Source organism: Rousettus aegyptiacus, unplaced genomic scaffold, assembly GCF_014176215.1.
Source record: "Rousettus aegyptiacus isolate mRouAeg1 unplaced genomic scaffold, mRouAeg1.p scaffold_m13_p_1, whole genome shotgun sequence".
NCBI lineage: Eukaryota > Metazoa > Chordata > Mammalia > Chiroptera > Pteropodidae > Rousettus > Rousettus aegyptiacus.
In genome coordinates, this window is record NW_023416284.1 from 41,653,743 (window position 1) to 41,679,518 (window position 25,776).

Sequence of the window (25,776 nt, forward strand, 5' to 3'; positions counted from 1 at the left end):
AGATGCCCTTCAAAGCCACCCGAGCATCAGTTATCTTCACCCCCTCAGATTCTTTTGCATCGCCAACTGATTAGATCCTGATTCTAATGTTTCTAGGCAAGATAAAAAGCAAAAGTACTAATGAGCTTATTAGAAAATTTGTTCAAAATGAAGAAATGGAGAATTTAAGTGATGCTTATGGGAAAAGTTTTAGAAGTCTAACTGTGTATCTGTTAGAGTTTATTTCTAATTTTCTGATAAGCCAGATCTCTAAAATATATTATAAATATATGGATTTAGGGGAGGCATTTGATGCACAATTCATCATATTTGTATAACATGATAAAGAAGGATTGGATAGGAATTTATAGTGGATGGGATATATTGGATATTGGGGTATATCTAAGAGTGATTAATGGATTTATGCCAACATGGGTACAGGTCTCTAAACGTGTGCCGTAGGACTCCATGCCCCGCTCTGCCTTAGTTATTCTTTTTTTTCAATAAATGGGAAAATGACACAGGTCACACATCAGGTAAATTTGACATTCTAATCGGCAAAATTCCTTAGACTGTGTTCCCCCATCTGTAAAATATGATTGTTAGTATCTTTTTTCCTTAACACATAGTTCGATATGAAAATTAAATAAGGTGACACATGTAAAAGAGTTCTGGAATTTATAAACAAAGCCCCTTTAAAATGCAAATTTTTAATTTGGTTATTTGTTATTCTGTTGAAGCGTTTTTTTAAAAATCAGTGAAACGTCGGAGTGCTTGTAATTAAGACAGCCTAGGTTGATAAAGGAAATTTTGTAGTAAGAATACCATCATAGAAGATTCTTTTGATAAAATATTTATATTGCTGAAATGTTGTCTTTTCAATGAGGCCATACTGGAAGTTATAACTCTTTTCTATAATCAATCCCTATCCTACTTTCTTGCTTTATTTTTGACCATAGTACTTGTCACCATCTGACATATTAAATATTTTACTTATTTAGTTTAATATAAATAAATCTTTTACCTGGAAAGGGCCCTCCCATAGTAGACACCTGTGATTATTTGTTGAATGAAGGAAGGACGAATGAAAGCATCTCGTGTTCACTGTCATCTGGGTTTGCTCTTTAGGCATGATGATGCCAAACGATGTCCAAAGTCCTGGCTTGCTTATGGAACTTCCTGCTATGGCCCAGAGAAGGGAGCAAGAAGATTTGCCCTTATACCAACTCCCCAGGACTCGAGTCATTTCCAGGACCTCGGCATACACAGGAATGTGTTCTTCTAGATATGCCACTGATGCATAGTATGATATCTTTGCTTTTTTTCTTTTATGTGATAAAATAATTCTTATTGCTTCAATTAAAAAAAAACAGGTATGATTATGGTGGAACATTTGGAAAATACTGAAAATTGTTATGAATAAAATCCACTATATTAGATAATTACTATGAGAATTTCACATACATAAAATTGCACCTATATACAATTTTATATTCTTGCAATTGCATGCAAAATGAATCACATAGTTTGCTTAGAAAGCGGGAGGTTAATTACGAGTTTATCTTAATAGTTTAAGCAAGAAGTACTAAAGGACAGGAAAGAATCTATAGAGATAGGTAACTGATAACATGTTGAGAGTGAGAGTGAATAGTTTAGGATGACTCGCATTTCCAGACTGGGAAACTAAATGGATAGTGGGACTGTTAATTCTTTGACATAAGATTATAGGAGCATAATGGGTTGGAAGGGAAAATAACAAGCTCAGTTTGAGACATGTGGAGGGTTTAGGTGTCCATAGGACAACAAAATGAAGGGGAGTCAGTTAGATACGTGGTTCTGGAGATGAATGTTGAGGTCTACCCTTGCATGGAAAATTGGGAGCAAGAAATGTGAAACTCCTGGACTTAAGTAGTCATCCAGGGGAAGCTCAAGTAATAAAAAGAGCATAGGGCCAAAATTGGAGTCCTGCAAAGCAGCAATCTTAAAGATGTGAATGGAAGAATAATATAGTGAAGTGGAATGAACAAAAGTTAAAAGGACATTAATGAACTAGAGATTGACATAGGAACTAAGGGAAGGGAGCATTTTAACAAAAAGACTATAGCCGCATGCCACAGAGAGGTCAAGGTAGATAAAATGGGAAAATGTTCATGGGGCTTGGCCACATGGCCCATGGTGAACACAGAACAGTTTCGTTAGTGTGGAAGTCAGAGAGTAATGGGTTAAAAAATTGAACAAACGGTCAGAAATTGGACATAGAGCAGACTAATGCTTTGAGAGTCCTGATCACTAAAAGAGGCAAGTAGAATGCATGTTACCTAGACAACTGGAAGGTATTGTTAGACTGAGACAAGGGGAATTTATACATGTACACATACACACATATACATATGTGCATGTGTGCCCTTCTGTGAAGTATCAAGAAAAGGAATATGTAGATGCCAGAAAGGGAGTAATTAAACATAGTCCTTAGAGAGAGTGGAGGGAGAGGAGGACATCGCCCACCTATAGAGATTAACCTTTGATAGTTTGATGGGAGGAAGTTCACCTCCTCCACAGAGACAGGTGCCAGGAATGAAAGGAAAGGAAGACCTCAGGCACTATTTGTAACTATGGGCAGGAATCCAAAGTAATTCTTGCCCAGTAACCTTGATTTTTTTTTCCTCTGTCATTTAGGATAAAAAGCTATTTACTAAAAGTGATGGGGTGCCAATAAAAGTGGGCATTAAAAGGAGAGGTGTCAGAGTAGAGGTTAATTTTTGAACAAAGGTAAGCAGTAATGGCTTAGCAGTGGAAGGAAATTTAGAAAAATATTGACCCCCTTTTTCGTCCTCTCAGGGAATGAGAGAATGAGCATCACTCACTTGAGTGTGATATCCGTGGCAGAGAACCAGAGCTGTTGAGAAAAAAGAGGAGGTCGTGAGAATATTCAGGAGGTTGTGAGAATATTCTCCTTTACAGTTCAAGGAGATTCTATGGCGTGTGATGGGCAGTTTGACTGGGCGGGCCTTAGGGATGGGTTATGAGACCTGGAGCTATGTCTAAAGGAGAAACAGGAACTGCTTAGCACTGTGAGTACAGCAGAGGAGAAGTGAACAGAGGAGTTGGAGGTACTGGCAAAGCATAACAGGGATGAGCGTGATAGGATGGGATTAACTGGCCCTCATGTATTTATTAAAACCTTAGATCAAGAATGATTTTGTGTTAGTATATGATATCAGCACAAAATGATATCCTCTTCTGTTCAGCTACCTGTGGCCTTTGCCTACAGTTTTAGATAGAAACTTCATAAAAGATCTTTGTCTGTGCTTTTTCATAGCTCATGTCTGAGTAGAAAGGAAAGACAAACCCAACTGCTTGGAAAAGTCTGGTGGCTTTTCACTTAGCAGAACTAGACCGGTGTGCAAAAGGAGAGGTGCTGACAGGCCCCGTGTCCTAGTGTCCGAACCAGTTCCCGGAGAAACGGACAGTGTTAAACAAGCAATGGATTTGTTTCTTTAGGACAGATGCCTGGAAGTGGAAGTACTAGAAGAGTTAGGAATATATTTTGTGACCTTTTATGTGGTCAAATTACTTTTCAAATGAGACACCTTTGTGTTTTAAATTTCCCTTGTGCTTAGCGTTAATAATTGAATCTGGCTGAAAAATTCAGAAAGGGGGCTTCTCTAAAAGCTATAGAACTCTTAACAGTAGAATTGGAAAAGATTTCAACAAATTTCCAAGCCCACCCCCTCCTTCCTCCTACAGAGAACATAGCAGTTTTGCCTTACTCAATTCTCCCAGCTTCAGAGAGGGAAGATAGTCTTTACTCTTATCCCATTGTTTTTTCTCCTAAAATGGGTACTTCAACAAGCTGATTTCTTATGCAGCCATAAGCATTTAAGGGCTCCAGCCTAACTTCATCTTGGGAGATCAGTCTTGCAAAATGAAAGTTGTTATTTTGGCTCGCTCTCATAAATTCAGGATATATTTAAATCTCAGCAGGTTCCAAGAGAGTTCCTGTAAATCATATTACCCCATTTAATCTTTTAGAGTATGCCCCATAAAGTTAGGGTCATAGGTGACTATTTATGGCCGCTCAGGAGCCTTCCTGAGTAATGCATAATTCTTTTGGAATACAGTCTTTGAGATCATCTGAGTGTCACAAAGTGCTAAAAGTTATTTTAGAGCTTCTTCTTTGCATTAGTGTTTGTGTAGACCCAGCAGTGTTAGTTAATATGCACTGTGGTTTTAAATCAAGCCAAATTATCCTTATGTTTGGAGGCAGGAATAGTATTAAGAGGTCATGCGCACCTCAAAATTGAACCTCTCTAGGAAGGGGATTGTGGGCAGGCGGGGTAGGATAACTCTAGAAGAAATCCGAGTGATTTTGTTCCGAGTATTCTTCTTCTTCATAAGGTCACTGGAGATCATGTCTTCAGAACTCAACTGGCTTTAGTCTTTTTTCTAACTCATCTCTGTCATCATCTGCTGCCTAAAAACGTGTGGGGGCCCATAATGGGGGACATGCATGTTTCTCAGACTAATAGCAGATCTGCAGTATAGATATATTGTAAGTGCTATTTCCTGTTATTTACAGCTACATGACCCTGAGAAGGTTTCCTCATGTCTATATTTCCTCACTTATAAAGTAGGTGGTCCTACAGAATAAATGAATGAATATAAAGGGCTTTATAGAATGCCTCGAACATAGTAAATGTTTAATGAAAGGTTGGCAGTGATGTTAGATGACAATGATAGACCCAAGGGCCCTGAGGTGTATCTGGGGAAGTATTCATTGTTGCTGAGTTTTTAAAAAACACTCCAAGAGATTGTAGGAGTTTTCGTTTGTTTTTGTAATTAAATAGGATCAACTCACAATAAGTTAAATAAGATGTCAGAGACTAAAGCCTTAAAAGGAGGAAGAACTTGAGATGAAAAAAAAAAATTTAAATTAAGAAAAAAAAACATGTAGGCATAATAGGATATAAATGAAAAGAAATACTTTCACATATTAAATACTTTGTTAGGAATATCGGAGGTAGAAGAGGAGGCAGGGTGTCATAGTTGGGGAAAGGATTAAATGAGTTAATGTTATATTTTGAGCCTCTGATACAGTGCCTGGAATTTAGTGCCTTCTAAATAAATGGTAGATATCTAATAGGTTTTCCTTTGAGATAAACTGCCAAAAATTATGTGTAAATTCAGAACATTAGTAGGAGGCTGAGGATAAGGGAAAAAATAAATATGTGCATTTGAGAGAGGTTCCTCTGGAATGTTTCAGTTGGGAGGGAAAAAGAGAGGTTTGCAGTATAAGTGTGGTGCAGCTATTGTCCACGTTGCAGGTGAAGACAGACGTGAAATTAGGACAGGAGGTACATGCGGATATTACACCAATGCCTTCGGGACTATAATTAGATCTTTGATTACTGATTCAGACTGTATAGAAGAGCAAAAGAGAAGTAACGTTGACCTACGGAAACAAGTTACGCTTTATGGCTTGAATACAATTTTACATATTATTGAAATGCACAAATTTTAAGGAACGGTTTCCTTAATTTTGATAAATGTATGCATTCATGTTGCCAACACTCCAATCGAGATACAGAACGTTTCTATCACCCCAGAAATTTCCCTATGCTCTTGGCATTGTCTTGCCCCAGGCAACTACTGATGTGACTTCTGATACTGGAAATTATTTTTCCTATTCTAGAACTCATGTAAATGTAATCATACAGTAGGTACTTTTCGTGTCTGTCTCTTCGCTCAGCACCATGTCTATATCATTCTAAGCTTTAATGTAAGGGAATGTTTCATTCTTTATGTATAGTGGTATCAGGTAATAATTCGCTTTATAATCTTAAAATCATAGTGTAACATCTGTATGAGTAACTTTACTAGTTTAGAAAACATTCTTCCTGGTTTTAAACACTCAATATGTCTTGTGGTGTGAGACAGAAAATTGCCACATAGAATCTAATTTAAAGAGGTAAAAGAGTATATGGCCATGCCACCCTGAACAAGCCCGATCCTGTCTGATCTCGGAAGCTAAGCAGGGGCGGGCCTGGTTAGTACCTGGATGGGAGACCACCTAGGAAGACCAGGTGCTGTAGGCATAAAAAATTTAAAAATAAGGGATTGTTAGCTGACAATGTCCTTGCTATCTGTGAGCTCAACCAAAGGTTGCCTTGCCTTAAAAAAAAAAAAAAAAGTTAAAAGAGATAATTGAGATAACTTAGTCATAACCAGAATTCTTCCTGCTTATATTATTTTAGGGTGCTAAGTGTACTTCACTCTCATATGGCTTAGTATGTAGAAATTTTATGTCAAAAAAGATAATATTGAAAAAGAGAGGTCACCTTGGCTATCTGGATTCATTTGATTTTTGTACGATGTTGAAGTTTTTATTTGCAAAGAGATTGTATATCATGATCAAGTCTTACTATTAACAACTACCTGTTCACTAATGAGATATTCCATCTTTCCTCCCAGATCTGTAAAGAATGATAACTCTGGGCATTTGTAAAAGGGTCTAAAATAAAAAGCATTGTTTTTATTGGATGGTTAATTCCTTTGAGGGAAAACTGCTTATGAAACTAGTGAAACGTAAGAGGCAAATTTTGATTATTTTAAGATTTGAGATTCTAACTGATTCAACTATTGATGCTGTTTAATCACAGTACAACTTATAAAATTTGAGGCTGGAAATCCCTTGTTGAAATTTTAAGTATATTTGTGAAAATTTACATTTTGATATGTGCAGTAAAAATATCTTACTTTCTCAGTTAAATTTTACTTTGGGTAAAAAGGTATACACATTTATCAATGTAAAGTGACTACGTTAGTTTGTATAGTTGCTCATCTCTTGTGACTGTATTTCCAAAAGTAATCATGCTATTTGGATAAGCTTCTGCAAGTTTTATCTCCTGTTAGATAAAATAATCCAATTAAAATATATGTACACCAACTTCTTGACGAAAGATCATATGCTTTCAAAATGTCAGTCTTTTTCAACAAAGTAACCTTTTCATTACATACTTTAACTAAAATTTTTGATATTCTAGATAGAGTGCCCCAACCCCTGTCCCTTTGGTTTGTATGTAAAAGCTAGCAGTTTAGGGTATTTTTGGTTTTTATTTTTATTTTTAATAGACAAAGTAGTAGTTTATACTAATATTAAAGCTTGGCTTCAATTCTATTTTATTTTTTTTAAGTGCAGAATTTAATTCCTATAATGATAGTATACATGTACCATGATAAAAATGCTTATGTGGTTTTTTTTTGTTTGTTTGTTTGTTTCCTTAATGCGTACTTTGAACTGGTTTTGCTCACAACACCTCTGACACCAAATGTGTGAGTTTTTCTCTCCACCTACAACCAGTTCTCTGATTCTCTGGACACTAATTGGGTACCCTACAATTCAATTCCATTCCGACACTAAACTACTTGGTTAGTGCAGACCCCACAGGGTAAGGGTTCAGACCCCTTCCTCGGGTTTGCGAGGATAACTGACAGAACTCAGGATACAACTTGAGAATAGCCAAGTGGAAGAGAGGGCAAGGAATTAAGGGGAAGATGCACACAGCTTCCATGTCTTCTCAGGGCACATCTCCCTTGATGTGTTTTCTAGCCCGGAGCCTCTCCAAACCCTAAAAGGGGTTTTTATGAAGGTCCATTACATAGGAATGGTTGATTACATCATTGGTCATTGGTGAATGATCTCAATCTCTAGCCCCTCTCCCCTTCCAAAAAGTGAGACTAAAAGTTCTAGCTCTAATTACCTGATTATTTCTCCGGCAGCAGTGCCCATCCTCAAGCTATCTAAGGTCCTACTGGTATGGTTGAAAGGAGCTTGTGATTAATAACCAAAGATGTTCCTATCACCCCTGTCACTCAGGAAATTCCTAGGGTTTTAGAAGTTCTATGTCAGGAACCAGGACAAACAGCAGATATTTATTATAATCACACTTGTCATGATTTGGGGTACAACAGAGTGGAAATGGAGAGGAAGAAGGTTGTAGTGTTGGTCTGGTTTTTAGTTTTCAATCTTTACTATTTATTTTAAAGGGATTTCTAAAATACAACAGAGCATGAGGATATTCCTTGCAATAATGTCCATATTCCAGAAAACAGGATATAATCTAAATGAATCATATTTGGGATAGCAGATAAATTACATCAATACCACACAGACTGTTAAGATGCTATTAAATAAAAATTCATGATTACAAAAATTTATGCTATGATCACAACTATCCAATGAACATATATGCACACGTGCAGAAAATAATGCGACACGATAAAGTGAACACTTCACTTAAACTGGTGGGATCATGGCTGTATCATTTAGGGGTTGCATTTGGAGGCTCATAAACAGAACCCCACACCACACTTAGTGTGGCTTAACCAAACAGGGGCTTAATTTTTTTACTGTAAAAAGTCCTGAAGAAGGTGGTCTATCAGGGTCTTAAACACGTTTTTCCTTTCTGCTCTGCTGTCTATAATATGTTGATTTAGTCCTTATTGTTTCTTCATGATTTTAAGGTGGATGGATGCTTCACCACTAATATCATCTGTGCCTTGTAGACAAGGAGAAGGGGAAGGGCGTAGAGCAAAAGGCTCCTGCCAACTGATTCTCCCTCCATTTAATGAGTTTTCCTGGAAATCTCATCTAGGGGCTTTTGCTTCCATATCACCGATCAGAACTGTGGCACACAGTTACTGTTAGCTGAAAGGAAGTCCAGAAAATATTATTTTTTTAGAACTGGGCGTAGTGCCACCTGGAATAAAAGAGGGGTTCTGTTGGGAAAGAGGACATTAGATAAGTAACCAGCAAATATCTGCCAAGCTGTTTTTTCCCTAATGCTATGATGCTTTTAATCATAAAAAATAGACTGGCTAAGGCAAGAAGGCCATCTGGTAGTGGGTGAGATGTTAATGATTCCTAACGATCCCAATTTCTTAATTGATTTTTGGAATATCTAGATTCTTTCAACTTCTCCTAGAAAGTCTGTAGTGTGGCAAGTAGGTGGCCTTCGCTACTTTTTACAGGACTTACTGAGATTTCAGAGAATAATAGAGCATTGAAAAGATTTTGATACTGTCAAGAGGTTGTGTAGTATGTCTGAGACTTTTCTGAGCCTCAGTTTCTCGTTTGGATAATATAATAACATGATCTGCTGTGCTTACTTCACAGGGTTTTTGTGAAAATGAAATGAAAGAGGTAGTGGCTACATTTTTGTATAGAGTAATACAGTTTATAATATCATACATATTACTTCATTTTGTCTTCCAAAGTCACACACCTATTCCGTAGTGAAGATCAGACTGGAGTTCAAGGACTCCTAACTTCTCTTCCAGATAGTCTCTGCCCTATTAGGTAGCACTACTTTTATAGCTAACTGCTCTGTAATTCAGCATTTTGTGTTATTCAGTTAAGCGGTTCCATGCTAATATAACTTGATGGGTGAAGTTATGGTGGTGGTAAATGGGAGTATCAAATTATGTAATATTAAGTTAATCTCTCTGTAAATGGAAAAGTGCTGTATAACTGCATAAAATATTCATGGTATACAAATGATGGGAATTATTTAGTGTTAGAGTAACAGAAAAATCTACAAACAGGAAGTATATTTACTGACTGTTTAGTTATTTATGTTGGTTTATACTGGACTGTTCTCAGCTGGTTGATCAGTATCAAGTTTTAAGATATATATAGATAAAGACACAAATGTAAAGTTGTACAAACCAAACACAGTTTTTGAATATAACATGTAGAGTGTCACCAATAAAAATGTTTATAATAATTCTGTGATCTTCTGGTGCTGTGTGAACATTTGTTGAGTTGGACATTAAAGCAATATATTTTTGCTTTGTATTTAACAGTCAATGTAAATATTTTAAAAGCTTAAAAATTAAGAACTATTTACGTATAGATTGCAGAATTTCAAACTTTCCAAGCACCTTTAATAACAGAATGTGTTTTGTAAGTTGTGTGTGTATTTTTTTTTTCTTTCTCCTTCCTTAGTGAGTTACCTGAGAGAGAAGAAGGTGAAGGAGAAGAAACTCCAAACTTCAGCCACTGGGGTCCACCAAGAATGTATGTTGCTGACATTATTGGCTTTCTCCATAGGAGGCACAATCAGTGGCTCTTTTCTTTAACTTAATGCTGTCATTCAGTCATTCTCTAATGACCGCGAAACCGCTATGCTTATGTGTAGGCTGGCCTAAATTGTAATTTCATTTTGTCTTACCTAGATATTTTTAGTGAGGCAGAATGATTGTGACCAATATTAGGAAAATCTTTATCATACTTTCAGAGAAAATAATTTACAAATGTCCATCTGTGATAATAACCATTGGACTAAGTGTAGTTTATCACTGCATCACTAAGCAGGACTGGTAGGGCTGCCTGAAATGCAGCAAAGCTGCTTTCTTTATAAACAATAACAGTTGTTGAGGCTTCTATCATATATCAGTTTACCTCTACCCTTCTCTTCTTAACATTAGTCCAAGTTTGTGCCCTGTTTGAGCTAACAGAATGTGTTGGACCCACCTTCCCTTGGATAGATATTTTACGTAGTCATCAGGGCTGTGCATTAGTAAGATTATTAAAGTCTTCCTTTAGCTGCTCTCTCTGTTCTTCATGCATTATCAATTCCACCATGCCCACAAAGTATCTTTTTTTCCTTACGCTTCCGAGTTTTGTCTTAAAAACTCTTAAGAGCTGTCTGTTAAGCTACTTTTTTGAGTTAATTTTGACTATATCTGTGCCATTTGGGCAAAATTCATAATATTTTGAGGGGCAGGTTTTATTCCATACTTTTAAAAAATGATGTGGAGGTAGGAAGAAAACTGTCCTGCCTTCAGAGCAGGTAAAATCTGTCCTCCACTTAAAGAACCACAAGTTAAACCTGCTGTTGGGAAAAGCAGCTTGAGCAATGAGCCTCTCAGCGGCAAATTTATTATTTTATGAAAGTCTGTCTTTTGCCAAAATGATTTATGCGACTTTCTTGACTTTTTACCTATTTGGTATTTCCTTAATCCATTCTTTGCTAAGGTTATGGATATAGATGAAAAGGACTAACCATAGAAAACATTGTGGTAGGGAATGGGAACATCAAGGCCTAGCTAAATCTCTCAATATTGAATTGCATTTATTGTTTTAGAATCCTATCTTTTTCAGAATTTAAGCTTTTACACATGTGCCATGAAATATGGGTAATATCTTATAATTTTGAAACCAGGTACAATTTTTATAACATTTATAAAAGTATATTTAGGAAATGCATAGCATTTGAGTCACAAGATATGGTACAAATTGAACACTTACAGCAACAGCCTAACAAATTAATTTGTTTGTGAGTGAATTTTTCTTTTTCTTTTTACAGTGTTGAGATTTTTAGAGAACCCGATGTGTCTCTTGGTATTAGTATTGTTGGTGGACAAACCGTTATAAAACGCCTAAAGAATGGAGAGGAGCTTAAAGGCATATTTATCAAACAAGTTTTAGAAGATAGTCCAGCGGGAAAAACAAATGCTCTTAAAACTGGAGATAAAATACTTGAGGTAAATGATGTTAAACTTCTGTTTTTGTTTGGAACGTACTCTAAGACAGTAAAATAATCATTAAGCTAGAAGTCCTTCCTTCATGGGTTGGGGAATATGTGTGTACGATTGATGTCTTTTATTTAGATGCCTTAGTTTGTATGTTGTTGGCATAGTTTTATGAGATTCTGAAGTTGAGGACATAGCATATAAAACAATAAAACAAAAAGCCTTACCTGACTGAAAAAAACTTTCAAACTTTAACAGGATGAAGCAGATGGTGGGCATCATGCTTCTCCCACAGTCTTTAACAAGCTCTAAATTTTGTAAATATGTGTCAGTGAGGTAGCCATGTATCTCCTCCCAGAGTTGACCCTGGAAGTTGAAAACTCCATTGAGAAAGAGGTGAATCCATCATTCACATGTGGTAGGCTTTGCAGAGCTGAGTTTTAAGGGTGCATCAAGGCACTGAGAGTGTTCTGAGATATGTATCTGATAACATTTCTTTGCATTGGGTTTATTGGATGACACCATATTGAATATCTTTAATCCCAGAATCCGCTCATTCTTGATTTCATACATTATGATCCTGAGCATTGGCTGTGGTGTTTTAGCCCTGTGAGAGCGAAGAGAGCCCTGGAGGTCATAGGCTAGTCTAGATTGTCCTATTTATTTTCTGTTTGTCCTTAGAAAATTATTTAACCCACCTTATTTTCAGTTTTCAAGTAAAATAGAAATGAGGATTCAAAACCCTTAGCATCATTGTGAACATTAAATCAAAGAATCACATAAAACTGCTTTATATATACAAATTTTAGGTTGTATTTATATTTGTGAAATTTTAAAAATAAACAAACATTTAAAACACACTGGGGATATGGCAGTGAAGAAAATGACCAAAAATCCCTTCTCTCATGGAATTTATGTGATAGTAGGGAAGATAGAAAATACACTATGTAAGTAATATGTAGAATGTTAATTATAATAAGTAGCTGTGGAGGATGATAAGGATTGATGGGTAGTGAAGGCAGTAGTTGCAATTAATAGATTTGCTATAGAAGATGATATTGGGACAAATATAGAAAGTGAGAGAATGAGCCATATGGTTTTTGGGGGGAAGAAGGCTCCAGGTATAGGGAGCTAAAGTGTAAAAATTCTGTGGTAGCAGCTTGTCTCAGTGTGTTGAAGGAACAGAAAGATGTCCTCAACTACCAGTGTAGAGTGAATGAGAGCAGATAAACGAGAGAAGGTCTGAGGTAATGGGAAGACAAGTCCTGTAGAACTTGGGAGGTCATCTTCTCAGAATGCAGTGAGAATCCATTAGAAAATTAATGAACATGGGCAGTAGACTGGTGGTTATCAGAGGGTAAGGAGGAAGGGTGAGATAGAAAAAAGGAGGAGGGAGGAAGATTAATGAATACATACACATTTTTTAAAAGGATACTCTGGCTTCTGGGGCAAGTGTGGTTTCTTTTATTTAGCATTTGCATTATACTTTGTTTTTATTCTTTTTTTAATTTTTACTCCTTATTTGTGATTTTGTTTTGGTTATATTTTTTTATAAGCAACATACAACTGGATTTTACTTTTTAAAAAATATAAATTGATAATCTTCATCTAGTAAATAAGTGTCATTCATTCATTTTTAATTTTGATTACTAACATATTTGAACTTAATTGTTAAATATATATGTTGTATTTGTTTTATTGTTTTTCCCTTAATTTTCTGTTTTGAAATAATTATAGATTCGTAGGAAATTGCAAATAAATGTACAAAGAAGTTCCATGTACACTTTCCTCAGCCTCCCTCAATGTTAATGTCATACACAACTATAGTACAATAGCAAAACCAAAATTACTGATATTGGCACAATTCATAGACCTTATTCAGATATCACCAGTTATACATGCACTTGTGTGTGTGTATGTGTGTGTGTGTGTGTGTGTGTGTGTGTGTAGCTCTAGAGTTTTATCATATGTGTTGCCTTGAGTCACCACCACCACGATCAAGAAACTCAGCTGTATCGTTACCTCAGGACTCCTGTATGTTAACCCTCTATAGCCACTCCTCTTCCTTTTCTCCCCATCTCTAATCTATGGCAAGCACTAATCTGTTTCTCCATGTCTATACTTTTGTTATTTCACAGTTGTTACATAAATGGAATTATGTGTTCTATATCTTTTTGAGACTGGCTTTTTTCACTCAGTGTAGTTTTGTTAAAGTTCATTCAATTTGCTGTGTCTAACAACCATTCATTCCTTTTTATGGCTGTATAGTATTCCGTGGTATGGAGGTACTACAGTTTAATCATTTACCCATTAAAAACATTTGAGAAGTTTCCATTTTTTGCCTATTATGAATAAAGTTCCTATAAACATTTGTATACAAGTGCCTAAGTGAAAATAAGTCTTTGTTTCTCTGGGATAAATGCCCAAGAGTACAATTGCTGGATTGTATGGTAAGTTAATTTTTAGTTTTGAAAGGAGCTATCAAACTATTTTTCAGAATGGCTATACCATTTTACATTCCCACCCACAATGTATGAGTAATCCAATTTTTCTGCATCCTCACCAACATTTGATGTTGTCACTATTTTTCATTTTAGCCATTCTGATAGGCATTTAGTGATATTATTTTTTAAATTTCATTTCTCTAATGGCTAATGATTAATAACAAAGAACTTTTTATGTATATCCTCTTCCATAAAATGTTTTTTGCATGTCTTCTTCTTGTTTTCTAATTGGATTGTTCATTGTTTTATCTTTTTAAATTTTTGTGTCTTTTTACCCTCATATTTCTCTGCTGTCAGTAGAATATAAAATATTCTCTCACTTATTCATCATTACTTTTACATATACTAATAAAACCTACTGTTTTGTCTCACATTTAATGGCTTATATTTCTTTAAGCTCAGCAGAATCGAAATGTTACACTTTTAAATATATATTTTGTCAAGCCAAGTGAGTCATCTGTTTACTTTTTTCTTTGTGAAAATTGTTACTTGTTTGTTTGTTTTGAAGTAAAACTAAATAATCATTTCTCTCTGTCTTGAGACAATTGCATGAAGGATGTAGGTCCATATAAAGAATTTTTTAAACTAGGAAGTTTGAATTTAATTTAATTTTTAGAAACAGATCTTCGTCTGTGCAAATGCACACACTTTTGGGTTATAATTTTAAAGCTGAGAAAAACTAAAATGTTTTCTCTTGTAATATGACAAAATTCCATTTTTCTACTAACTTCTCAACTTTAGTGATTCCCATTTAACATTGTGAAAAATCTGTGTTAGGGAAACCAAGCTGATTATTACTGGAAGGTAAAGTAGTTCTCATATAGCTTCTACTTCTGTTATTGTTGAAAGTTTTGGATATTAGGTTATTCATAAGAAGCTCCCTCAAACTCTTGTGATAGCTTTAAGGTTCACTCTTATGATAGCTTTAAAGGAGACCATCTAGGAAGACCAGGTGCTGTAGGCCTAAAAAATAAAATAATAAGAGATTATAAACTGGCAAGGTCCTTGCAGTCTGTGAGGTCAACCAAGGGTTGCCTCACCTAAAAAAAAAAAAAAAAAAAAAAAAGATTCAGTGATTGATCATTCTGATCACTCTGTTGGATGCACTTCCAGCTCCTTTGATCCTCTTTCCTTTTACTGAACTTGTGTGGGAGAACCACATCCTAGTTAAATCCAATTCTTTGCTTATTTCATGACTATAGCATTGCTGGAGAAAATAATTACCATTCTGTCTGGTCTCATTTTAAATTAATTACCACCCCCTCAAGTGAGTCTTTAGTTCTGCTCTGCAGTCCTGCAATATTTGCCTAGTTGTTTCATTCTACTTGTGCAGGTAACTATTTCAGACCTCTTATACCTTCTTTTCAGTCTTAATCTCAGTTTATGGTCCTTGTTTCTTATTTTATAGAGAAAATAGAAGCTGTCAAAAAGGAATTTCCCTTTGCTCCCACTGCATACTAAATTTTTTTTCTAATGGTATCTATAACAACAAATGAACAGTTTGCCCTTCTGTCTAAAGCTAATCTCTTTAACTTGTGCAGTAGAAGTCATTACCTCTTCACTGTTCAAGTATCTGCTTCTACAGTTGTCATTTTTCTATCATTAACTTTTTCCTTTCTACTGCATTATTATTACCGTAATATCTTTCATCTTAAAAACAAAGACCTACCTTGATCCAACATCCCTCTCCACACACATTCCTATTTCTTTGCCCCCTCATGGCAAAGCAGTTTTCACAGATTGTCACTATCTACTGACCTTAAGCCATCCCAACATTTACCAATGCTTTATTACATTATTGGTTTGAAAAACTGGTTCTGTTGAATATATTTGGTAAATACAGAATGCTCTTAGAGATTATGGGCATGGTTCCAAGTTAGGTTCTCTGAGACTTGTATAATAAGGAGCCATTTACACTTACCCAAATTTGTTGAACATAGGACACTTTTAGTAAAAGAACCTAAGGATGTTTTCATACTTCTTATTGACCATTATTTAAGAAATGTTCAATTGCTCAATTGTAATAAGGGATAGTTTGCTTAAAATATCATTCTTCTCAGTTTGAGAAAAAAGTCCAGAGAGACCACGTTCTCTCCTCTGGCCCCACATAAAACTATGTACTGTGTTAGTGGCAGAGGTGACAATATAAGCTCAGAAGCTTCATAAGGTTCTGTTACTGACTGAGCTAAAGTTTTCAAAAATAATTGTTAGCTAGGACTGTTGTTATTAAGATGTTTGTTTTATTTCCTTTTCTTGAAAGTGAAATGTTATTTTCCATAAATGTATTCTAAACAGCAAAGCTTTTTATGGCCCAGTCTTTTTTTTTTTTTTTTTTTTCCTAATTCTTTAGACTCTGGCAGGTCTCATAACTAGATAATACACATGAACTTTGAATTAACCTACCCACAGTATCTATTGCCTTTCTGATTAAAATAAATTACTTCTGTGTTATAGGTGTCTGGAGTAGATTTGCAGAATGCCTCACACAGTGAAGCAGTCGAGGCAATTAAGAATGCAGGAAATCCTGTGGTGTTCGTTGTTCAGAGCTTGTCATCCACTCCAAGAGTAAGCTTTAGTTTATACTTTGAAAAAGTTTAAGAATATTCTCTGTATCTGTAAACTAAGCTTTAGCCTCCAAGTATTTTTTCGCGTATTTTCATTGTTATGCTACTGCTATCTAGAAAAAGCATTGACTTAATACATATTTAGTTAGTAATTTCAATTTCCCCTTTTTTTCTCTAATTTTGATCCCCTCGTTAAATCTGAGTCATCCCAGCGTGCACTGGTTTAAATCATAGGCTGTGGAGTCAAGCAGACCCGTTTTCAATCCCTTGATCCCCTATGTATCAGCTCTGCTAACTTGGAGGCAAGTTACTTAACTTTTCTGAGCCAGTTATTTTGTTTATAAAAAACTTGGAGCATAAAGAGGGTCAGGTATAAAAACATTCTGGAGATACTATCAGATGTTTGGTATATTTATTAAAGATGTGAAAATACAAACACTTTGTATTGTTTTGTGTTCTGATGGAGGTTCCAAATTCAAAAATAGCAGTATTTAATCATAAAAGTTTTTTTCTGTAATAAATCACTATTCGTGTATGGAATTAGAACTCTGATACGCAGATGTCGGTGGCAAGATGTGCATTTTATATTGTAATTTGCAGCAGAAATGGCACCCTTAAGCCCTATAACTGGAAGCAGTGTTGGGTGTTTTTTTTTTTTTTTAATAATGAAAGGCAGCTGTTCAAAACATAGGTCCTTCTGAACAGTAGAAAAACTGTGCATATTTTTTAAAATTTTGCTTTGCAATACAGTAATGCAGTGCTTTACAGACAATAATATGCATGTGCTAAACTGAACAAAGATGTCTAGCTGCCCCAAGGGCAGGGGCATCAATATGCTGCTGTGACATACTTGTCCCCTGCCTGCACCCAGTGGGCTACAGCCTCACCCTACTTGAATCCTCAGTTGTTGTGTACCGTATTGCAGTTCAGGCCCTTTCCATCTTAGCACTGTGTTTACACCATCGGTACTAATTGAGAACGGTGAACCTGAATAAAGCCTCATTTTTATACAATTCAAATTTCAAGATTTTTTTGGACTCTACTTTTTAACTCTTATAATATTGAAAAAGTAGTTGATGCTATCACTTTTATTTTTGGAGTTCAGTAGGAAAATTGGCCAAATTATTCCTTACCAAATGCTACTTCCAAAGAAACCACTTTGAGCTAGAATGAGCCAATCAATTTATACATTTATGTGCCCACTTGTGAATGCTCTGCTGAAAAATGTTGAAAGCATTCAAATAAGTTATAAACCAGAAAGGCCGGGCTTTCAACTCAGCCTTCGCTGGTGAGCTGAGGTGGAAATTTTCACTTGGATGACAAACAGTGCAATTTCTTTCAACTCTAAAAAAAGAAAAATCTCTTCAGCATCCTGCCATACTCAGGTTACTTATCCCCTTACAGCATAACAGACTGCCACAGTGTACATTTGGGTCATCAAGCATTGAACTATCCGTTAATTGCTGTGTCAATGCCTTGTTCCATTTTTTAGCACAAAATGATTCCTGTTGAATAAGGAATCAAGTTTCATGTCTTTGCAAAATGGTGTTCTCTTCAACTTATTGTTGCAAGTAGTATTGATCATCACGGAAATAGGAAAAACAGCAAAATGCTTAATCATTTTTGACCAGTTTACTTTACTTTGAGAGTTTCCTCAAAGCCTTCAAAAGAAGTCATTTCCTAATGTCGGGACCATCAAAGGCCCTATGCCTAACTGTGCCTTGGTCACATGGAAATTTTCATCAACACCATGAATTGAGCAGTGGTGTTTAAATTTGTACTTTTTTTCCTTTGAATTATACTTTTTTATACTTGTGCTTTTCACAGATGCTTTAAGAATATCATTAATACATTATATTTTTAAGCTTTTTCTCCTGTATTTCTTGATTGCATTTTAAGCATATTAGATAGAAGTGCATGTATCCATTTCGATTGACTTGGTAAATGCGTATTTAAGAGCAGAACCCATGATTTATAGTGCACTTATCTAGAAAGTTTTTATGCCAAGGTAATTTTTTCCCACTTAATGACATAACTCCATTTCGTAGTGGCATCACATTTTTTTTTTTTTTTGATGTTTAAAAGTAAACCCTTTTGAAGTTGGGGCCATCCCTTCAGTTCATTAAATTTATTATCATGTGTTTTTTCCCCTGTATTTCATTTGTACTTCCTAATATTATTATTTCATAATTATGCGTAGATTTTTTGATACAGTACATTTTGCATATAAATCAATCATATTTTTTACTTTCACAAGAAATAGACTTCTACTTTTCTTAACGATATAATCTTGATAAACCTTTTGTCTTCCAAATTTTGCTAATTATATTTATATAGAAATATATTTTTCTTATTTAGGAAACAAATGATATAAACCTTATGAACAGCAACTGACATTCCATCCCATCCTAAAGCTTCTGCTGTTTAGCCTCAGCTGGTTTTTCCATGGGAAAAAGTGGGTCCAGCGTGGGCAGATATCCTGACTTGTCAAGGAGACAGTGTTCTGTTTAGTTTTAAGATTTTTTAAGACAAGAAACACATGCCTGTAGACCCATCCGTTTTTGGACTCTGACTTAGTTGATGAGTATATTAAACAGAGAAATAAATATTAAGTACAAGCATGCTGCGTGTTCACATAAGAAGCCCTGAATATATGTTGATGTATCATTACCATTGTATTTACTTAAACATTTCTGTGACTTCTTCATTTATTCCAAAATTAATTTATTTAGACTCTATATTGAAAGTGAAGAAAAATTAATCTTACTACATTTGGAGAAAGAACTTTTGGTTAAGATGGAGCAGTAGTTAGATACTGTGCTTACCTCCTCTCATGACCACATCAAAATTAAAACCATCCTTGGGAGTTACCTGAGGTCTGGCTGAATAAAAGCCCTACAACTGGAGACATACATAAGAGGCCACCTCCAGACTGGAAGGAGGAGTGGAGATGAGAAATGGGCTGGTCCCACAACCACGTGTAGCAATTAAGAATTGGGAGGGATATCTTGGCTCTGGAGTTCCCAGGGAGGAGCAAGGGGTCCCGGCCCCAGACTAGACTCCCCAGCCCAGGCACAGAAGTCCCCATAACTTCTGGCTGTGAAAAACAGTAGAGATTGTGGCTGAGTGAGACAAAGGGCTGTGGGACTTGCAGATGTTCTTCTTAAAGGGCCCACATGTGGATTTACTCACAACTCATTCGCTCTGAGCTCCAGCGCTAGAGAAGCTAGCTGCTCAAAAAGTACCAGGGACATATGTGGAGAAACTGAGTTTTCTGGCTTCATGGTAGGGGGTAGTGGGGCAGCCTTCTCCTACACAGAAGTGCTGGCAGAATCCATTGTTCCTTTGTTGAGCCCTCTCCCACTCTGGTTGTGCAGCCACAGGTGGGCACCATGTCTGAGACTCCATCAACCTGGCTAACACAGGTTGCCCCTGCCAGGTGACTCCCTGAGACCCCACTTAATTCACTGTCATACTCAAGCTGCCTTCAGTAGATTTTCCATACAAACAGCCTGCCTTGGCTCATGCTGCAGACTTTCCTAACATCTATCAAAGGTTCACGAAAACTGAAAAAGTAGCAGCTGGCCTCAGCGTGCTCCATACCTCTTGCTGAGCAGCCCCAAGCCTGGCAGTAATGGCAGCTGACCTCCGTTGGCAGCTTGGCCTCTTGAGGCACTTCCAGTCCCAGCATGGGTGGTGGCCATCTGTGGGTTGCGTAGGGTTCATCCCAGCATGGGTGGTGGCTCCTGCCAGGTGGCCCCGGGCAGGGCACAGGCTGCAGCTGTACTTGGCCTGCAAACTGGAGCACCACCCAGGGTTACATCTGAAAACAACACACCCAAAGGGCATACAGGGCAGGCACCAAAGTGAATCCTGCTTTGTAGAATCACCCTGTGCACAACAGCTTCTCCACTGGTCACGGCCAGTCATCAACCAGGCCAAGAGTCAACCCATCCCATGGTGAGCAAAGAGCAATCACGGCTCAACTCATACAAGGGCCGTATCTGGAGCACCTGGCTCAGGTGACCAGGGAAGACTACCACTGGGACTCACAGCACACCTACAACATAAGGCCTCTCTAGTAAGACCAGGAGACATAGGAGCCCTACCTTTTACATAGAAACAAACAAATAGGAAACCAAAATGAGAAGACAAAGAAAGTCCTAAATGAAAGAACAGAACAGAACAAAGCTCCAGAAAAAGAACTAAATGAAATGGAGACAAGCAATCTACCAGATGCAGAGTTCATAACATTATTTATAAGAATGCTCAGTGAACTTAGGGGAAGAGTAGATGAACTCAATGAGAACTTTAATAAAGAGAAAACATAAAAATAGAGCTAGAAAACAAACAAAAGATCCAGTGAGAAATAAAGAATACAATAAATGAAATGAAAAATATCTTAGGAGAAGAGGATTAGTTGAAGTGGAAGATCAGTGATTTAGAGGATAAGGTAGCAGAAAACACCCAAACAAAACATCAACACAAAAAATCCAAAAATAGGAGGATAGTTTATGGAGCCTCTGGGACAACATCAAGCATACCAACATTCGCATCATAGGGCTACCAGAAGGACAAGAGAGCAAGGAAATGAAAACCTATCTGAAGAAATAATGATGGAAAACCTCCCTAACCTGGTGAAGGAAATAGATATACAAGCTCAGGAAGTGCAGGGTCCCAAACAAGGTGAACTCAAAGAGTCCCATGCCGAGAAGTTTAAATTCAAAGAATCTTAAAAAACAGCAAGAGAAAAGCAATTAATTACCTACAGAGGAGCTCCCATAAGACTATCAACGAATTTCTCAACAAAAACTTTGCAGGCCAGAAGGACTGGTGGGAAATATTCAAAGTGATGAAAAGTAAGGACCTACAACCAAGATTACTCTGTCCAGGAAAGCTATCATTTAGAACTGAAGGAATATAAAGAGCTTCCTAGACAATAAAAAGCTAAAAGAGTTCATCATCACCAAGCCAGTATTAAAGGAACTTCTTTTAAAAAAGAAGGAAAAAATTAAAAATATGAATAAAATGGAATAACTACATATTCAGCTACAAGTACTTTAAATGTAAAAGGATTAAGTGCTCCAATCAAAAGACAGAATGGCTAAATAGATAAGAAAACAAAAACCTTACATATGCCGTCCACGTGAGACTCACTTCATATCGAAAGACACACATAGACTGAAAGTAAAGGGATGGAAAAAGATATTTCATGAAAATAGAAATGAAAAAAAAAAAATGAGGGTAGCAATACTTATACCAGACAAAATAGACTTTAAAACAAAGGCTATAACAAGACACAATGATCCTGTTATCCCACTCCTGGGTATTTAACTGAAGAAAACTAAAACACCACTTTGAAGGGACATGTGATTCCATATGTTCACTGCAGCATTATTTACAATAGTCAAGATATAGAGGCATCCTTGATGTCCGTCGATAGATGAATGGATAAAGAAGAGGTGGTGTATATATATACAATGGAATATTTCTCAACCATTAAAAAGAAGTCTTACCATCTGCAGCAACATGGATGGGCCTAGAGTATATTGTGCTGAGTTTGTATGGAAAATCCACTAGAAGCAGCTTGGGTGGTCCCAATATCAGGAAGAGCATGGTCTCAGGGAATCACCAAGACAGGGTGACCAGTGTTAGCTATGTTGTTGGAGACTCAGATATGGCAGCCACTTGGGTCAACAGGCCAATGGGGGAGAGCTCAACAAAAGACCAATATCCTCTGCCAGCATTTCTCTCTGGGATAAAGCTGTTTCTCCAGCCCTTGGCCTGAAGACAGACAATTCAATCCCTCTATACATGTCTCTGGTGCCTTTCAAGCTGCTGCCCCAGCTCTGGAGCTCAGAGCAAGTCAGTCCATCAGTGAATGAGTCCATCAGAGAGTAAGTCTGTACGTGGAGCCTTTAAGAGGAAAGTCTGCAAGTCCCACAGCCTTCCATCTCAGCCACAACCTCCACTGATTTTCATAGCCAGAAATTTTGGGGACTTCTCTTTCCACCACTGAACCCTGGGCTGGGGAATATAGTGTGGGACCAGGGCATCTTCCTCTTCTTCGGCGGGAACCTCTGTGACTGAGATATTTCTTCTGATTCTCAACCGCCAACACAAGTGTGGGACCAGACTGTTTCATGTCTCCACCCCTCCTACCATTCTTGAGGTGGCCTTTTCAGTGTGTCCCCAGTTGTAGGATTTTATTCAGCTAGACATCAGGTGACTCCCAATGATGGCTATTCTGTAGTTTAGTTGTAATTTTGATGTGTTTGTAAGAGGAGGCAAGCACAGCGTTTACCTACTCTGCCATCTTGATTGAACACTATAATTGGCCCTTTCTGATCACCAGGGTTATGGTGATAAATAACACTAAATTTCAGCTTTCATTGATTGGGCTTTTATTCAGTGGGTTAAATAGATTTGTAATTCATTTTTATGCTAACAGTGATAGTGAAATATTAACTGAGTGTGTACTGTGTGCTAAGTAACATACTTGAACTGAGGTACAATGATAAATAAGATAAATCTATCAAATAAATGATACATCCTAAGTTCTAAGAATTAACTTAGGTTACCCCTAAAACCATATTTTGTAAAATGAGATGTTTCATATGACAGCCAGTATCATGACCTTCTTTTTAGTCTTCATTTTCACTTTCAGGGTCGACACATACAAGCTTATAAATTTGTTGCCCCTTGGTGGTACACACATACACACAATATTGTGAGTTACAAGTTTTCAGATTTCCCAAGTTGTATTGTTTGTCATGAATTGTACTTTTCATGTCTTTACTTTTTAGATGAATTCAGTATTAAGATTTAATTGTTTAAAACAACATATTAAGAAATGTAGTGGTTGTCTATGGCCATGCTACCCTGAACAAGCCCGATCCTGTCTGATTTCGGAAGCAGGATCGGGCCTGGTTAGTACCTGAATGGGAGCCCACCTAGGAAGACCAGGTGCTGTAGGCATAAAAAATTTTTAAAAATAATAAAATTAAAAAAAATTAAAAGAAATGTAATGATTAGGACATTTAAATGGTTTTCCTTCTCTCTCTCTCTCTTTTTTTTTTTTTTTTTTTTTTGGTGGTGGTGGTTGTAGGTCATTCCTAGTGTGTATAACAAGGCCAGCAAGATCACAAATAACCAGGACCAAGATACCCAAGAAAACAAAGAAAAGGTAACTTGGACTTCTCAAGCTTTGAAAAAATATTTATTGTTTCTTTTTGCCTATATGAGCTGTAATTAATAAGAGTGGTTTTTTGATGAGTATCAGGGTGCAAATACTGTATTTGTAATCTTTCCTTTTTGTGAACATAACTGGTTCTGACCAGGATGGAGGCTAGAAGCTTAGTGAAGCATAGGTGTAAAGTGTTATAAAGCACCCATCAGCTATCGTTATCTTTATCTCTCTTTAGTGTTCGGCTGGGCTACTTGTCTTTTCATTCCCAGAAAATGCCTTGCACACTTGGGAGTTTGAGACTTTGATCTTGCTCCTCTCTTAGCTTGGAAGTCTATTTCCCACGTTGCTTTTCTTTTTCATCCTCCAAGGAGTAGGTGAAAGGTCATCTCTGCTGAGAAAACATTTTTTACCATTAATCAGAATTAATCATCCGTTTCTGTTTTCCCACCTCTATTTCGGTAGAATTAGTTTCCTAAAATTTATTTTCGGATATGATGTCAGGTAGAGATGAATTTCCATTTATTACCATAAGGATAAATAATTGTGCCACTGTTTAAAAATAGGCCTTCCTTTACCCACGGATTTGCAGCATGACCTCTGTTGTATCTCAGGTTATCAGGGAGAGTTTCTGAGCTTTCTCTTTGTTCGATTTGTATCTCAAAACAAAATGCTGCCCTACCTAAATATTAACGCCTACTAGTAAATCTTGTCTTCTAGTAGAATGATTTCCTTTACATATTTCTTCTTTAGAAGTGTCTTCATATTTGTGAGGTTTTTTTCTTGTCCATATAAATTTTAGAATTAGCTTGTCAAATTTCACAAAAATATCTCTTTGAGAATTCTGATTGGAACTTCATCAAATCTGTAGATTAATTTGGAAAGAAGTTACATCTTTGTGATATGGTATATCTTTATATATTATTTTAGAGCTTATTAAGTTTTCTTTAATTTCTTTCAATTTTTATAATTTTCTTCAGAAAATTATTATAACATTTGGTTTATTCATAGATGGTCTTATATTTTGTGATGGTTTTAAAATATTTTTAAATTATATTTTCTGTTTGTTGCTAGTGTAGACATAAAACTGACTTTTATATATTTATTTTGGTGACAAAAAGAAATCTAACTGTGGGAAGTGAACCCACAATGTAAATATATATATATATATGTCTTACTGTTAAAATGCACAGCTGAAACTTACCAGATTCTGTTAACCAATATCACCATAAAAAATTAATTAATTAATTAAAAATATATATTTTCATTTGACATCTTGTAATATTATTCTCTTATTCTTTTATAAAGTAAAATAGTCTAGTGTAGAACATGGAAAAACCAAAATCCTGAAATTAAAAACAATCTTAAAATCTTTCATAAACCTGCTACCTAAAGATAAACTTATTATATATTTCATGTAGAACTTTCTAGTGTCTTTAGATATGTGCTCCACACATATATGTAAAATGTTTTATTTAATAAGGGTATGAATCTCAAATTCTAAGATTTCGTTTATTGATTTTTGAGTTTTCTATATCGCTAATAATGACCACTTTGATCTCTAATATGTTTAATAGAAGTAATGATAATTAATATTCTTATCATTTTTCCTGCCGATATTTAAAAAATTGCTTTATTTCATCATCGAATATGATGTGTTGTAAGTTTTTGTAAATCCTTAAAGTTAAAGTAGTAATCACTTTCATTCTTATTTTGCTAAGAATTTTTATCATAAATGGTATTGCATTGTATTTAATCAAATGTATTATCTGCATTACTGAACTAACTATATATGTGTACATTTTTTTCCTTGAATCTCTTAATGTGGCAGAGCACATTAATATAATTTGTAATATTGAACCAATCTTGGGTTCTTGGATTAAACTTAATTTTGCTGAGCTCTTTTTTGCCCATTGGTAGTAATATTTATTTCAAAATGTTTACATCTGTGGTTATGAATGAGATTGGCTCATAATTTTCCATTTATGAACTGCCTTTATCTGGCTTA

At 36.1% G+C, this 25,776-nt stretch overlaps 1 protein-coding gene and 1 pseudogene across 2 annotated transcripts in view; both read left to right on the forward strand.

Moving 5' to 3' along the window:
- The window catches only part of PATJ (PATJ crumbs cell polarity complex component), a 282,880-nt gene that overhangs the window by 92,676 nt on the left and 164,428 nt on the right, over window positions 1-25,776 (forward strand). For both annotated transcript variants that reach the window (XM_036234605.1, XM_036234602.1), the window contains exons 22-26: window positions 1,108-1,282; window positions 9,986-10,057; window positions 11,349-11,526; window positions 16,473-16,583; window positions 23,691-23,768. In XM_036234605.1, coding sequence (XP_036090498.1) covers window positions 1,108-1,282; window positions 9,986-10,057; window positions 11,349-11,526; window positions 16,473-16,583; window positions 23,691-23,768 — 614 coding nt within the window. The remainder of the gene's footprint in view (window positions 1-1,107; window positions 1,283-9,985; window positions 10,058-11,348; window positions 11,527-16,472; window positions 16,584-23,690; window positions 23,769-25,776) is intronic.
- LOC118604966 lies at window positions 5,956-6,074 on the forward strand (annotated as a pseudogene).